We start from the raw sequence: 16,577 nt of genomic DNA on the forward strand, positions 1-16,577 counted from the left end.
TTTGGCTGGAGCATTGTGTAAACAATAAAATAAAAATAAGACAAGAGGTCTATTCTATTTTAGATAACCTGTGCATGCAAAACAAATTGCTGTGGGCTGCAGCCCCCATCTGTCAAGTTTATCATGGCTGGTTATCAAAAATAGAGGGGTCCTCAGTCAGTTTTTTTATATTTATTTAAATAATTTAAAAAAAAAAACAGTGTGCTGTCCTTATTTTTGAGAAGCAGCAAAACTAAAGCATTCAGGCAGTTTATTTAAATAACAAAAAATACAGTGTGGGATCCCTCTATTTTTGATAACCAGCCAAGATCAAGCTGACAGCTGGGTGTTGCAGACCACCGCTTTCGGTTTTGCCTCTGCTGGTTAGCAAAAATAGAGGGGACCACATGCCATTTTTTTAAAAGTAATTTATTTATTGCACAGGAGTTGGATGGTGAATACTTTCATCATTGTACGCCTGCTTTCACTACTATCATTTAGACCAGGTATATGATGATGAGAGTAGTACTCATCAGCCGACACCTGTTACTGGCAGTGATCTTTTTACCTTCAGTGACAGCTGCTGGCTCACACGCAGCTATCTGTGCGACAGCATAAGAACCACAGCGCTCTCACCAGCAATAATGAACTTACCGCAGATCAGAGCCAGCGTTTATTGCACTGTCACACAGATGACAGCATAGGAAATGCAGAATTTTCGGGGCCCCCATTCATTTGAATGGGTCTGGGTTCCCTGTGCCATTCTGGTACCTGAACAAAACTTTTTTTTAATGTTTGGCCAAAGTCAACAGATCCAAACATCCACAGGTCTGCCCAATCTGTTTATTAGAATATACACTTTTTATGCTGTTCTGTTTTTACCTTCATACAATGAAATGTAATATTTCTATGTCTACCTTTTCTTACCGTAAGTGGTTATGCTAGGCTCACATTGCGTTAGTGGGTGTCCGCGAACAGAATCCGTTACATGGTGAAATTGGTGCAATTAACGCTATGTAACGGATCTGTTAGCGCACCCATTGACTGCAATGTGCTAACGTATGCCATTTTTGGCATGCGTCAGCGATGTGCCGTTATTTTCGGACGGACCTCAAACGCTACTTGCAGCATTCAGGGTCCGTTCTTCACTAGCGCAGATCGGGATTGCTAGCGCTAGCGGGATTGCCAAACGCAATCCCTTTTTGTACATTGCGTTAGTGCAATCCGTTAGCGTATCCGCTAAACGGATTGCACTAACGCAATGTGAACCTAGCCTTGTGTCTTCAAGTTTCTTGGTGGTGTGAACAGGTTTCTACAGATTTGTTCAATGTGCAAGTAGCCCATGTGTTTCTGGTTCTATAATTGTTCTCTTGTTTCTACAAGACTGGGGAGTCCACCACTCCTCTGTGGGTCATTTGCATTTAAGCTGTTCCATACTGCATGTTCACATGGATGTTCCTTCTCTGAACCCTGCTTATACAGGTACTATACAGATGATCAGGTTTTAAATACATCAGATAGGGATTATATACATTAGATAGGACTGCTCTATAAGGGTATACCTTGACGATTGGTGGAGCAGCTTAGTATACATTTTTTTGCAAAAAAAAGTATCAACTAAATACCCTGTTTTTTTCATCTTTTGACAAGCACTTGCTTATTACTGTGATTTTTTTACAACAGAGTATTTTTGACCTCGCTGTGCTCTTTTGTGTCTTCAAGTTTTTTGGTGGTGTGAACAGGTTCCTACAGACTTGTTCAATGTGCAAGCAGCCCATGTGTAACTGGTTCTGTCTTACAGAAAATGTAGCCCTCTGTAAGGTTTAACATGTACGTGAAATGTCCTAGACTGGATCCAGCTCTTCAATGTGATTTTGCAGTTCGGAGTCACATTGCATAACCACAAGATTGCAATCTGAAGTTTGTAAGACCCCCAGATAGTCAACCCACGAAGTCAGCAGCACAACTACAAGCAGACACAGTAAATGATCATTGGTTGAAGAATATTGATATGCAGTCTCTGGAATCAACAGAAAAAGTAGGGTGTGCTGTGGAAGTTTTTTTCTCTATCATATACATTTGTTTTTTGTTTCCTTTTTTTCAGTTATTTACTTAAAAAAATAATTCTAGAAATATTTAAATAGAACTTTACAATCCGCCCATACATACATTTTGTACACATGTGCTGCCTTGCAGAGGAATTGTACACTTGTGGCCTTGGTCCTTCACAATTTTTACTGTAGAGCTGTGATCGTCATCAGAAGGTAATGATTGCTCAGTACACAACATGCAATATGAGTTTGGTTCACATTGATAAGAAACATACAGGATTTGTGCATTTATAGTAGTAAAGGAAATGGAAAATGTAGTGATGAGCGAGAGCGTGCTTGTGCTTATAGAGTATCTTTGGCGTGCTCGAATACTTTGTTTGAGCCGCCATGGCTTGATGTCTCGCTGATGTTCGACAGCTGCAACACATGTAAGGATTAGCTGTTTGCTAGGCAATCATTGCATGTGTAGACGCTGTTGAACAGCCACAAGACATGCAGCCACAGTGACTCAAACATAGCATTTGAGCATGCTGAAGAAACTCTGTTAGGGCAGTCTCACACGTCCAGATAATTCTGGTACCGGAAATATCGGTACCGGAATTATCTGTGTCCATGTGCCGGTGCGTTTCTGTAGCACATCAGTGTGGCACATGTGTGCCGCCCGTGTGCCCACTGGGTACCACATGCACCGTGCCGAAGACAGCGCTGTCCGCTGCATCGTGCTGAAGCCCCATTCATATCTTCCCTGCAGCAGTGTTTGCTGTAGAGAAGATATGAATAATAGTGTGTAAAATCCAGATCCAGGTCCCCACCCCCCTCCCACCCCCTGTGCGCCCCCCCCCCCCCGCTGTGATTAAAATACTCACCCAGCTCCTTGTACTGTATGAGCGGTCATGTGGGGCTGCTCATTTACAGTAATGAATATGCGGCTCCACCCCTATGGGAGGTGGAGCTGCATATTCATGGCTGTAATCGGCGGCCCCATGTGACTGCATGCAGTAGAAGGTGCGGCCAGGACAGGAAGCAGTGACAGCCAACGAGGGAGCTGGGTGAGTATTTTCAGAACAGCGGGGGGGCGTGGTTTCAGCACCATGTGGGGGGTCAGTGCTTACTGGAGCGCTGTCCCCTGCACGGCACACGGACTGCACACGGACAATGTCCGTGTGCGGTACGTGTTTTACACAGACCCATTGACTTTAATGGGTCCGTGTAATACGTGCGCTCCCATGAACACTGACATGTCTCCGTGTTTGGCACACAGAGACACGGTCCGCAAAAAAATCAATGACATCTGCACAGATGCATTGATTTTAATGCGTCTACGTGTGTCAGTGGCTCCGGTACGTGAGGAAACTGTCACCTCACGTACCGGAGCCACTGACGTGTGAAACCAGCCTTAGCACACTAGTGGGAACTCATAGCACCTTATCTGAGCACGCTCACTCATCACTAATAAAATTGCAAAGTGCTTTGAGAAGACGTAACTTTGCAGTTTACGTCTTATTTAAAGTCCTGTCTATTATGAAAAATGGAAGGATTTTTAATTTTACAGTTGACTTCTCATTTTTGGGCCTCCTCTGCAGCCAATAAAGTAGAGAGTGCAGCAATTGTAAGCAGAGATTAAATAATCTATTCAAGTGAAATTGAATTCTACTTGAATTTTACAAAGATCTACATTTAACAAAATTTAGATTTCCTTAATTTGCTTCCATGCGGATCCAGTAAAATGGTGGCTGGCTATGCAGAACCATAAAGAACCAACATAAAGTTAAGGAATAGTGATGAGCGAATATTCTCGGTACTCAAGATTTCCCGAGCACACTCGGGTGACCAAGTGACCTCCGGGTATTTTTTAGTGCTCCGAGATGTAGTTTTCAGCGCCGCAGCTGAATGATTTACATCTGTTAGCCAGCACAAGTACATTGGGGGGGTTGCCTGGTTGCTAGGGAATCCTCACATGTATTCAAGCTGGCTAACAGATGTAAATCATTCAGCTGAGGCGCTGAAAACTATATCTCCGAGGACTAAAAAATACTCGGAGGTCATCCGAGCGTGCTCGGGAAATCTCGAGAACCGAGTATATTCGCTCATCACTATTAACGAATAATAATAGAAAAAAATATATATATATACCGTATATATATATATATATATATATATATATATATAAATTTTTTATTATTATTCATTAATATATATACAACCAGCACTACTAATGTGAACACGTGCAAAACTGTATCATATAGACAAAAATTGAACATAGCAGCACATGTGCATGAACCTAAGCCATGTGAAAACACAGAAAAACATTCAAAATAGATTATATTTCTCAAATACATAAAAAAATGAAATTTTTCTTTTTACAAAACTTACAATAATAGATGAAAATGAAGGTTCTTAGTGCATAAATTGGCCAATTCACGTATGCTCATCAACCACGGCAAGGTGACTTCCCTCTGATGGGTCCTACTCTACTGCACATGCCACTTTTGGGCCACCAGCCTACAACTGAAAAGGCCCAAAAAAATATTTGTTCAGTGGGGTCCATTTTAATTTGAGTTGATTACGAGTAATCAATTAGATGTTGTTGATCATATGCCCTGTATGAGAAATGATTAATACAAAGAAGATTGAGAAACAGACACATTCCAACTCACTGGGCTTATTTCTGCTCCTTAACTTCAGGGTACGCTTCCTGGAGAACGAGGTTAGGGTCCAGCTCTTGGTTTACCACGATCACAGAAAGGATCTTTCAGTTATCCAGGCTCTCAGCTTGAAATCGTTTATAGCAGATGATATTTTCATGTCTGGGAAATTTTACAGCAGAAAGAAATTAAGACTGCACTTGAAACCACGCCCTGAACTAATGTCCCATAAAAGGAGTATTTGGACCAAAACCAAGACAAAGCATTGAAGGGAGTCAACAAGAATAAATCTGGCAGGATTAATTTAGCACACAGCCTTGCATTTTAATAAAGATTCTGTTTTCAGTAATTAAGTAGCAAAAAAAAAAGAGCCGATTTTATACAGAATCAGTATGGTAAACAGAGATTTGCATCTAGACCTGCAGAATTTAGTGTGTTTTGTCAAGTTACTACAATTAATGAAATGATTAACCTATTTCCATCATAAAATCTTCTAAATAGATTCCTAAATATGATAAATCCACCAATGAATACCAATAAGTACTGAATCTATGAAATGAAAAAAATAAAAAAATAAAAATTCCTCCCTATAAACAATATGCAAATTGCCTCTTCTGAGAAAAAGAGGACTTAAACTCTATAGCGCCACCTGTTGGAAGTAGCGATCCTACAAGTCACAATCAATCCTTTAACGAGTCGTGCGATATGAGTTAGGATTAAAGTCAAATCAGTATCTCAATTCGCAGACACGGTGTTTCTGGCTGTTTATCCCAAGTCATATTGCACGACTCGTTAAAGGGTTGATTGTGACTTGTAGGATCGCTACTTCCAACAGGTGGCACTATAGAGTTTAAGTCCACTTTTTCTCAGAAGAGGCAATTTGCATATTTAATTTCCCAGAGGAGCATTGCAAGGTGAATAAGCCTCCTTACCTTGACAAGTCAGCTGGTATGTCACTCTCCATAAGGAGAAACGTTACCCCTTAGATCCCTATAAACAAGGAACCTGAAGTTTTACTTCATACTGAATATTGTTATTTGATATAAAATAAGATGCCCTTGCTAATGGAAGAGGACATGGTTGCTAATAGGTTAACATGCAAGAGGAGAACATAACTGCTTCTAATGGATTTATTTGCTAAAGGAGGACATAGCTGCTTGGTAAAGTGTTTTATCTGAAACTTGCTGATGTTTTATTTGCAATTGAAACATTATCTAAAGAGGGACTGCAGTTCGGAAGCTGCTTTAAGAATGAGCATTTTACATCTTTTAGCTGCTTCTTGGCTTTCAAAGTCTGAAGACGTTAAAAAAAGTGACAAAATACAAAATATATGCACAAGTTTTTTTTACTTTTGCTTACTTCAATAGTCTTCATGGGAGACTAGAATCTATGATTATGTGATCGCCTGTGCTACAGAGAAGAGGACTTCAGCCCTGCTCTGTGAACGCCGGCAATGACAATCACAGGGGTCTGCTGCAGACCCCTGGTTGTCATGCCAACCTTTTGGCGATCTGGGGTCATGTGACACAGGCGCCGATGGGCAGATTAGTGATGCACTTCATGTTAAAAGCCACTGTCAAAGATTGACAGCGGTATTTAACATGTTAACAGCTGCGGGTGGATCGCAATTCCACCTGTGGCTTTTAGGGGCACATCACAGCTGATGAAAAAATAGAACATATATGCACATAAAGTTGCTTTTACATTTCTGTGCACTATGTTCATTATTTGTAGAATTCGTTTGCACTTTTTCAGGCAGGTTCCAAGTGTGATCCACTTGAAAAGATGTCATGTGCACATACCCTATTTACACTGTGTTTAAGGAGGCTAGATGGTGTTGGTGGTGAACCCCTTTAAATATGCTGTTAAAAAAAATAAAGGGAACACTTAAAGAACACAATGTAACTCCAAGTCAATCACACTTCTGTGAAGTCAACCTGTCCAGTTATGAAGCAACACCGTTTGTGAATCAATTTCTCCTCTTCTGTGCAAATGGAACAGACAACAAGTCGAAATGATCGGCAATTAGCAATTCAACCCCTTTACAGGTGGTCTTCCTCAGCTTGGACAAAAGATACACATTTCAGTAACGGCTGGAATCCCCCCACATGCTCTCCTTCTGCTGTAAGTAAATTTCTGGTGTTGCATAATAAATGCTACTCACCCCTACTTCTAGTTAGCTATGACACAGAATTTCTGCTATGATCAATACCTCTTTAATTTCCCCCCAGGCTGTTTTTTTTCTATATATCACTACTGGAGACCAGCACCTTTTCATACCACACTGCATAAGGCATTGGGGAGCATGAGTCTGTGACACAGGATGCTATGCATGAGTGCCATTACAGACTTCTAAACTGACAGAGGCAACCTGTCTGAAATAACCTGATTATAATCTATATAATTTCAGTGGTGTGAAGTATGAACATTGCAATACAAAGTAAGAAATATATACATACACACACACATCGTATAGCTTCATTTTATTGTAAACATTAGCAGTCAATCATTTTTATTTTACTTTTTTTTATTTTCATTTTTTAGCAATACTTTAGCAATTTTGCATTATTTGGACTCAAACAATTTGGAAGTAGAATATTTATAAAACTTCTCGAACAACCAGCCTTGTGTAATTCATGTACAGTATCATCCCTATATAAAATGTCCTTTATTCACATACAGTCTCCACCACTTATCAGACATCAGGATGGATGAGCTATATTTTTTGACACCATATTAGCATTTGCAAGTGCAAATTTTTTTTATCCAAAAGCAAGAACTTTTGACTGTGTATGTATAACACCCCAGGTAACCGATTGTTACAGTTAAGTAGCCTTCCTTTCGGGGAAGGTGATATTATGCTTGGAGGCAATGGAATTCTCTTTACCAGGTAAGGCACCCACACACAACACATTCCAAATCCAGGCCGGGAGGGGGAGCTCAGGATCTGGATTCAGGGGAGCTTCCCTTAGCTATATGTATCCTGACCTGGAGGAGGAGCTAGGCAGTTGGTCCAGGGAGACCAAGGAGAAAGGATAGTCTGAGAGAGACTGAAGGAGAAGGAGTCTGGAGCTGAGTGCAGACAGAGAGACCGATCAGCCACAAGGGAGCTGCCGCCTCAAGAAGAGGAGAGAACCCAAGGGGTTGTATGTGGTGGAGCTGCAGATGGAAGGAGTGCACAGGAGGAAAAGTGCTGAGAGGGGAACTGTGATCAGACACCCTCAGAGTCAGAGCGCAGCAGTCAGGTACTGGGAGCCCGAGGCTTTTGTGGGACTCTAAGACACAGAGCAGAACCAGAGGGCTAAGAGCTGTATGTAATTGGCCCACACCAGTGTTCCCCAACTCCAGTCCTCAAGAGCCACCAACAGGTCATGTTTTCAGGATTTCCTTAGAATTGCCCAGGTGATGAAATTATTGCCTGTGTAGGTAATGGAATTATCACTTCTTCAATATGAAGTAAATTCTGAAAGCATGACCTGTTGTTGGCTCTTGAAGACCGTAGTTGGGGAACACTGGCCCACACCATATCTGAGACGCAGCAGCACCTGAAGAGCTCGGGGCATGATAGGGTCCCTGTAAAATGGCTCAAGCTGCCCGTCATGCAGGTACCAGTCCCAGGGCAGGGGGAAAGAACGAGGACCTTGTAGAAAACTTCAGGCAGCAGGGACCTCATACAACAGCGCAAGGAGGAAAGGCTCACAGACCTCAACTGGGAAGGTGATTCTCCCAGTGCCTCTGAGCCAGCTGGACCACAGGACACCCATACCTGGTACCCTGGACTGTGGAATATTACCACCAGTAAACCAGGTAAAGATTTTACAACTCTGTGTCCTCCACTTATCCGTCAGCATACACCATCCTTGCCACAGACATTGGGAGCCCTGAGGACACCGCTTCACCTGTGGGAAGCATTACCATCTTGCTGCAACAACACTACCCCAGAGGACCCTTTTAAGCAGCGTCGACCCTATTGACCGAGAACCAAAGGTGGCATCGCGAACAAAAGACTTTATCCCCAATCCCCCTTAAAAGACCTTTCCCCTTCAATTGGGTGCTCAGGGCCACGGACAGGGGTGCAGCCACCATGACATCCCGTTTAAGACCGGACCCAGTACCGAGTACTCCACAGCCCAGGCGGGTGACTCATATGTGTCAGTAGAAGTCCTCACAATTTAGTGATGATGGTCTCTTCTAGTGTTAGGATGACTTAGGCTACAGCATAATAATGGGTTCCAAAGATTCAGCAGAAGACCATGAGGCACTCAATTGGTGCCAGTCATGTGTCAATTGGGCTTTTTTCCTGTTGGCTTCATTAATAGACCTTTAGAGTTAATAATGATTGGTCATTATGATAATAATAACAACTTATGTTTAGATGAACCTCAAGATTCCAACAGTGGACTTCAGACTCATCGCTTCTGTTGGACCCAACTACCCTTATCAATAGTGGTACTATCTTTACAAGTTCATTATTGACTATATATACACGATGATTTGTCAAAACCAGATAATAGAGGCAATTGTCTTTGATTCTCCACATACTGTATACTGTATATTACTCATATTGATCATGATGTGTAATTTGATTTGTCGCTCCATGTAGGTTAAACTTCTTACAATAGTCAGTAAGGCTGGATATTAAGGTAGATAAAGGGTGCAATCTCTGGTGACCTCTACCTTTCGATATTCTCCAGTACTTTACTTAATGTAGGCTTTTTGGAAAGGATTATTTGACTTTCCAATAGAGTAAAATATTAATGCCCCATCTGTTGACATTAATAACTGAATATGATGACAACACATTCACAATAAATGTTATACGGGTCACAGAAGTGGAGATTGTGCCCAATGCGGTGGGTGGTGTGGACAAGCCATCATCATCCATTTTTATAAATTAGTAGTAATAAATAGTGATGAGCGAGTGTGCTTGCTACTCGAGTTTCCAAGCATGCTACGGTGTTCTCCGGGTATCTTGGGCATGCTCAAAGATTATGTTTGTGTTCCCGCAGCTGCATGATTTGCGGCTGTTAGACAACCTGAACACATGCAGGGACTGCCTGTTTGTTATTGAATCCCCACATGTATTCAGGCTGTCTAGCAGCCGCAAATCATGCAGCTGCAGAGACACAAACATAATCTACAAGCACACCCAAGGTACTCGTAGAACACCCGAGCATGCTCGGAAAACTCGAGTAACGAGCACACTCGCTCATTACTTCTAACGATGGAAGGAAGATCACAGTCACGTGGTCACAATTTTTCCTGGAATGGGTCCTCCATCATTTCTTCTCATCAATTAGCCTCCACCAACTTTGATTTGACCTCGTTAGTCATTATGACGAAGCACAGCACATATTTTATGGCTCATGGGCGTGTTGGTGAAGCCAAATACAGGGGTAATGTTCACCTCAGTGTCAGGAGGAGCCTGAAAAGAAAAATTCTGCAACAGTCCAGTAAAGAAGAGGAACAGCTCGGCTTTAGCCAGGATTTCGCCTGTGCATCGTCTTTTACCTAATAGAAAAAATAAATAAATAAAATTATATTTCTGGTCTCACATTGTGTATGAGTGAAGCAGTCGAGACTTATTCTCAACCAGTTTTCCAATAATTAGATAACAGACATTTGGAGATTGGTGTTTAAAAGAATTTAAATATACACATATATAAATTGTTAAAAATCAGGGAAATATTAAAAACTTTAGAGGACATGTAGCAGACAGTGAAAGCTCATTTAAAAAAAAGTCAATAACTAGTAGAAGAATTCATGACATTATATACCATTATAAAATAGTCAGTATACTTGCTATTAGATGTGAAACATAATTATCAATATAATGACCGTATATTTCCTAATCCATTACTCACAATGCCTGCACTCCCACACGTGTTTCGCAGACCGCTTTCTCAAGTGGACCCTTTACATGTCTGTTTGTGTTTGATATTTCCTGGATCTTAACATTTATATACTGTATATGTATGATATATTGTTTCTTTTTAAAGGGAATCTGTCACCAAAAATTGACCTATAAGTAGTGTTGAGCATTCTGATACCGCAAGTATCGGGTATCGGCCAATACTTGCGGTATCGGAATTCCGATACCGAGTTTCGATACTTTTGTGGTAACGGGAATCGGTATCGGATCCATATTAATGTGTAAAATAAAGAATTAAAATAAAAAATATTGATATGCTCACCTCTCCGGAGGCCCCTGGACATCACTGGTAACCGGCAGCCTTCTTTGTTTAAAATGAGCGCGTTTAGGGACTTCCATGATGTCACGGCTTCTGATTGGTCGCGTGCCGCTCATGTGACCTCCACGCGACAAATCAGAAGCCGCGACGTCATTCTCAGGTCCTAAACTCCTCATTCTAGGTATTTAGGACCTGAGAATGACGTCGCGGCTTCTGATTGGTCGCGTGGCGGTCACATGAGCGGCACGCGACCAATCAGAAGCCGCGATGTCATTCTCAGGTCCTAAACGCGCTCATTTTAAGCAAAGAAGGCTGCCGGTTACCAGCGGTGATGTCCAGGGGCCTCCGGAGAGGTGAGCATATCAATATTTTTTATTTTAATTCTTTATTTTACACAATAATATGGATCCCAGGGCCTGAAGGAGAGTTTCCTCTCCTTCAGACCCTGGGAACCATCAGGATACCTTCCGATACTTGGTGTCCCATTGACTTGTATTGGTATCGGGTATCGGTATCGGCGATATCCGATACTTTTCGGGTATTGGCCGATACTATCCGATACCGATACTTTCAAGTATCGGACGGTATCGCTCAACACTACCTATAAGCTAAGGCCACCGGCATCAGGGGCTTATCTAAAGCATACCCAGGGGCGGTCCCGGTGCGGTCCGGTCCGATGAGCGTCGCGGTCCGGGTCTAGCGCCTCCCATCTTCATACGATAAAGTGCTCTTCTTTGCTTCCTGCCGCGGCTCCTGCACAGGCGTACTTTATCTGCCCTGTTGAGGGCAGAGCAAAGTACTGCTGTGCGCAGGCACCGGGAAAGGTCAGACAAAGGATGTCATCATATGATGATGGCGGTGGCCTTAGCTTATAGGCGAATTTTGGGGTGACAGATTCCCTGTAATAAATAAGCAATTTATTTTAATATTGTAGCGTGTTAGTTTTGTAGGATTTTCCACTAATGCAACACTTTCTGTATCATCCCAAACATTTTCTAGATCTCTGCTTGCATAGAAATTTGTCATGATCATGTGGTGAGCACACAGTTACATGGCTCTATACAGTAACAGTTAGTTGGTCTCTAATGAATTTTTGTCAAGCTGAGATGTTGTAAAACAAGAATAATTTTTAAAAAATATAGGATGAACAATTGTAAAATGAGTCTACCTAGTGCCGTGTACTGACTGGCTGCTTACTTTTTCTCATCCCTGCAGTCCTCTCCATTCCTGTGTGCCTTCACAGAAAAAAAGCTTGAAATCAAGAGGAATGCAAGATGCAGAAAGAAGAGCTGAGAATGAGCCGAGTCTGGGCAGAAGTCGGTTCTAGGTCTTTACCATACTAGTTTGAAGGATATTGTCTTGGATTAATATTTATTCATGGAGTGCGGTGGGTTCTGTAATAGATTTTATCCTGGGTCTTTATTAGTTTAGGTGGCCTGATATTGGCTTTGTACTGTATAAGACTAGTGAGTCTGCAGCAATTATTTACAAGGTGCGGTCAACTATAGGATCTGTATTAGTTTAGTTGATCTGGGGTCTGTGTTCACTCAGAGGATCTGGGGGTCTGAATTTTTTCAGTTCGGTCTAGAATCAGTATTAATTTAGAAGGACTGGTATGGGTTTGGTAATAGTTTAGGAGGTCTGGTAAAAGGATCTGTATTAGTTTGGATGGTCTGGTCAGAGAGCCTGGTCTTGGGTCTATCAGACTGGTCTGAATTTTAGATTACTTTAAAGGATTCTTACCAAAATCATAAGTTACATACGAGAAAGAGGAGAAGGCACTCACCGATCTAAAAATCCCGTAGAAGCGCAAGCACAGCGCGAAACGGCCGTTGTTTGCACCTGCTCATAAGAGCTCCTTTTCTCACTCCCCTGGCCATGGAACTTTTGAATGAAGATTGAAAAAAGTTGGGATTTTTAGATCGGTGAATGCCTTCTCCTCTTTCTTTTATGCAACAGTGATATTCTCTATTTTCCTTCTGAAGAGCACCCGTGATCATGAGGTGAGGCTGATTACTAACTTTTGGTTTATGACATCTGGGTTCAAGATTGGGAAAACCTCAGTTTTTGCAGGCGGTGCCGTTTATTTTTTGTCTCTTTTTTGGCAAAATCATAAGCTATCACCTATCGATAGGACTGGAGGATAACTATAGATCACTGGGGCTCCAACACATGTGACTCCAGCACTCTCCAAACAAGCTCCTATGTAGATACTTATCTTGAATGAAGTATAGATACACATACTCAATTTCCACTCCATTTATAATTTGTGGGACTGATGGAAAACAGTGGATTATTGTACTTTGATTTATCCAACAGGGAAGTGAAATTTGCGAGTACATGTCTGCTCCATGTCAGACGAATTTGTTTTCAGAGTCTCACACCTTGTTTTTGGTATTGCTGGGATCCCCTTGATTGCTACCCTAGAGATCTGTGAGATATCTCCTACTCCCTCCTACTTTTAAAGGTCTGGTGTCTGTATGTGTTAATATTGTTTGGTCTTGGATTAAATATTAAATATTAGTTTAGGTAGCTTGGTCTGAAGTGTGGATTGCTTTAAGGGTCTGGTCTGTACTGGTTAGGAGGCATGTCTGCCGTATTTGGTTTAAGGTGTGATTATAGCATTCTGTCTGATTTTCGCTTTTGCGTGCATGATTTTGCTACATCTGTACAGTGTCATGATCCAGGTCGAGGTTTGCTTCCTGCTTTTCCTTCCCCGGCCTGGTTATAGTGGGGTTAACCTTTCCTGCCTCTCTTTGGTTTGTGGGTTGCTATTTATTGCTGCCACTCCTGGTAGCATGTGTCAGTGATAGTTCCAGTCCCTGGCTGGAGCAGCTGACCCATATACCCTTATGATCCTTCTGCCACTGATTATCTGTACCTGTGCCTGACCCATTCCCTGTCCCCGACTTAGTGTGTCTTTGGTGATTTCCTACAGGGTATGACTCAGCTTGTATTTTGAACCTTGCCTCCTGCTTTACATCTCTGTTACTATGCTTCCTGTCTGGCTTTGACTCTCTGGCTCGTACCCCAACTACGTCTTTTGTCTCAAGTTTTGGATCCCGTGCTCCCTTCTGGTTCCGATTTCTGTCTTGTTTTTCACCTCGCTCAATTCAGTGACCTCTGGTACTTTTGTCTTCCTGTTTCTTGCTGACAGGCCTGTCTGACTACTCTGCCGCCTCCTGGTGGCTCTCCTCGTTTTGCACTTTGGTGCTACACTGTGAGTGCTACCTTTTTTCCCCTTACCTGTGCCCCCTGGTGGAGGTTGCATGCTACTGCCTTTCAGTTGCATTGCATACAACATATTTTATTATGTCCGATACAATGACATTATGTTCCCAACCAATAACTGGAGAATCAACTTGTCATCTCCTTATCCAAAAATAACATCCCAAAAGTCTGGAACCAGCAATGGCCAAGCAATATAGGCCCACATACTATAGTACCTGCAGAAAATGGCAAAAATGCTTCATTTTTCACAAAGTGTCCTTGAGAATTGAGAAAATGTTCTGGATAAAATTCATCTGGTTTTTCAAAGTAATTTTTGTCCTTCAGTACAGAACCCAATAGTGGAATAACATGGGTGCCCTGAAAATACAGAGAAGTGGGACAAAAAGTATAGGTTTGAGCATAATGTTATAGTCATGGCCACTCACTCTGAGAGGGAGAAACCATACACAGTCAGTAGATATGAACGTGGAATTTACTTATACTCTACTATTTCAAAAATCAGGATTCGCAAAATGCAAATTTTTGGTAAATTTGCTGGTGCTCAAATTCAGCGAAATATCTATAAAAAAGGTGTAAAAAAAAATCTAATAAAAAAACTTTATATTCACCATACCATTCAACTCTCTCTCATAACAGGCAATCGTCTGGTCCTCATTGCATTTTCTTGTCACTACCTCAAGCATTAAAATTCCTGGGCCTCTCATGCTGGGCCAGGACAGTACTGGGTAAGGTCATGGCACATTTCATGACCTTATGTGCACTTGCGTGGAATCCTCCAGGATCTAATTTGAAATGAAGTTACTGATTAGAGTGAGGAGGCCTCCGGATTCAGTGCTTGTGATGATGATAAAAACATTTGGCGAGACCGGATGGGTGACGGGGAGAAGCTTGAGAGCTGTTATAAGTATTAATTCTTTTCATCCAATTCTTATGCAGTGAGATCTGGAGATATTCTAGAGCAGTGTTCCCCAACTCCAGTCCTTAAGAGCCACCAACAGGTCGTGTTTTTAGGATATCCTTAGCATGGCCCAGGTGATGGAATTGATGCCTGTCTAGATTATGGAGTTCTCACCTGGGCATTACTAAGGAAATCCTGAAAACATGACCTCTTGGTGGCTCTTGAGGACCGAACTTGGGGAACACTGCTCTAGAGCATAGAGGCTTTAAATTCATGGAAAAGTTAAAAAGTTTGTTCAAGGGGTCTTCTTAAATATGATGTCCATTCCCCAGGTTCCCCTGGAGACCGTGAGATTCTGATATCTGAGAGGTCGGGCCAGCAACTTGTTTGTGTCACTGGCCTGAACTATTCATTCTCCAATGCTGTTTGCTAAGTAAGGTTTGCCTCTGCAGCATCACAGAAGCTCATCGGCACTGAAGCTGGCCAGATCCAACGACGCAATCAACTTCCGAAAAGTGCTTGAATGCTGTATAGCAAAGACCTTACAAGCGCTTGATTGTTACATAGGAAGTAGGCCACTTCTCATAGGCTAGCTGTCTAGTTATGAGGTCTAAGTACCTACGATGAGCTTCTAGTGCATTTTTGATTATGCAGATTTTCTGCAATATTAGTCTTCTTGTGTCTTTTTTTTGCATTCATTATTTTCTAGTGTATTTTTTTTTTTTCGTTTTGGTGCTTCAGGTTTCAAATGAAACTACTTTGTTAAAGAAACTTCTCATTTGCTGCATTGCCTATTTTGATGAAACTTCATTAACACAGACATGTGCATATTACAAGGGCTTCATTTTGTTTCTTGTAGGTTTTGTATGCTTTACGACCAATGTGAACATGTGTTTATGTACTGCACGTATACCAACTTAAACTAAACTCAATTTTTGTACCAAATACAATTTGTAGAAACATAGCTTAACCTATTTAACAATGAATTTTACAAAAAAGAACATACCAGAAACACCTGTAATTTTCTAAAATACAAGTAAGGGTGGGAGGGGGATACAAATCCCAAAGTCCAGGTTTAATATTTGATAATAGCTATCTATGATGTAGTGTTTGGTTGTCTTGCCCTTATCATGTCAGCCCATCTTTTTATTACATTTTGTACTTGTCTTTGCTATCCGAGTGAGAACTTAATAAACTTTGGAACATTGTTAAACACATGTAGCGTCTATCATCTCAGAATTTATGTATTTGCTTTAGTGCGTGTAAGGATTTTCTCTGGTAGGCAGTGCGGGGTCGCAGTGATGAGGCAACACACAGGCTTCAAGTCCAAACTTCAGTGGTTTATTAACACTTTAAACAATATGAGGCAGAAAGTAAGAAAAACACAAACGTACCCCAGCTTGGAGAACCACTGGTCTTAGACTCAACCTTGTACGGGACCGGCTTAACTAAGTGAATGCCTGGTGTAAGATTCCGCTTACCACGTGTCTTGAGGGACACTCACTTGGCAGCGATATTTGGGCACACGGGCACAGTTTTTCACACAAAAACAGTCTATTTGGTTTATTAAGGTATCATAAAC

At 41.7% G+C, this 16,577-nt stretch overlaps 1 protein-coding gene and 1 pseudogene across 3 annotated transcripts in view; both read right to left on the reverse strand.

The window, feature by feature from the left end:
• The window catches only part of LOC138638731 (cytochrome P450 2C5-like), a 125,039-nt pseudogene extending 120,183 nt beyond the window's left edge, over positions 1-4,856 (reverse strand).
• Positions 4,857-7,143: 2,287 nt separating this feature from the next.
• Positions 7,144-16,577, reverse strand: part of LOC138638732 (cytochrome P450 2K6-like) — a 68,118-nt gene continuing 58,684 nt past the window's right edge. For 2 of the 3 annotated variants that reach the window (XM_069728273.1, XM_069728272.1), the window contains 2 exons: positions 14,313-14,454; positions 9,711-10,186 (listed from right to left, as the gene is read on the reverse strand). In XM_069728273.1, coding sequence (XP_069584374.1) covers positions 10,002-10,186; positions 14,313-14,454 — 327 coding nt within the window. In that variant the 3' untranslated portion in view covers positions 9,711-10,001. Of the gene's footprint in view, positions 10,187-14,312; positions 14,455-16,577 lie in introns of all 3 variants that reach the window. The other variant, XM_069728271.1, reaches the window with a different exon arrangement.

The sequence above is a fragment of the Ranitomeya imitator genome, chromosome 5 (assembly GCF_032444005.1).
Source record: "Ranitomeya imitator isolate aRanImi1 chromosome 5, aRanImi1.pri, whole genome shotgun sequence".
NCBI classification, from domain to species: domain Eukaryota; kingdom Metazoa; phylum Chordata; class Amphibia; order Anura; family Dendrobatidae; genus Ranitomeya; species Ranitomeya imitator.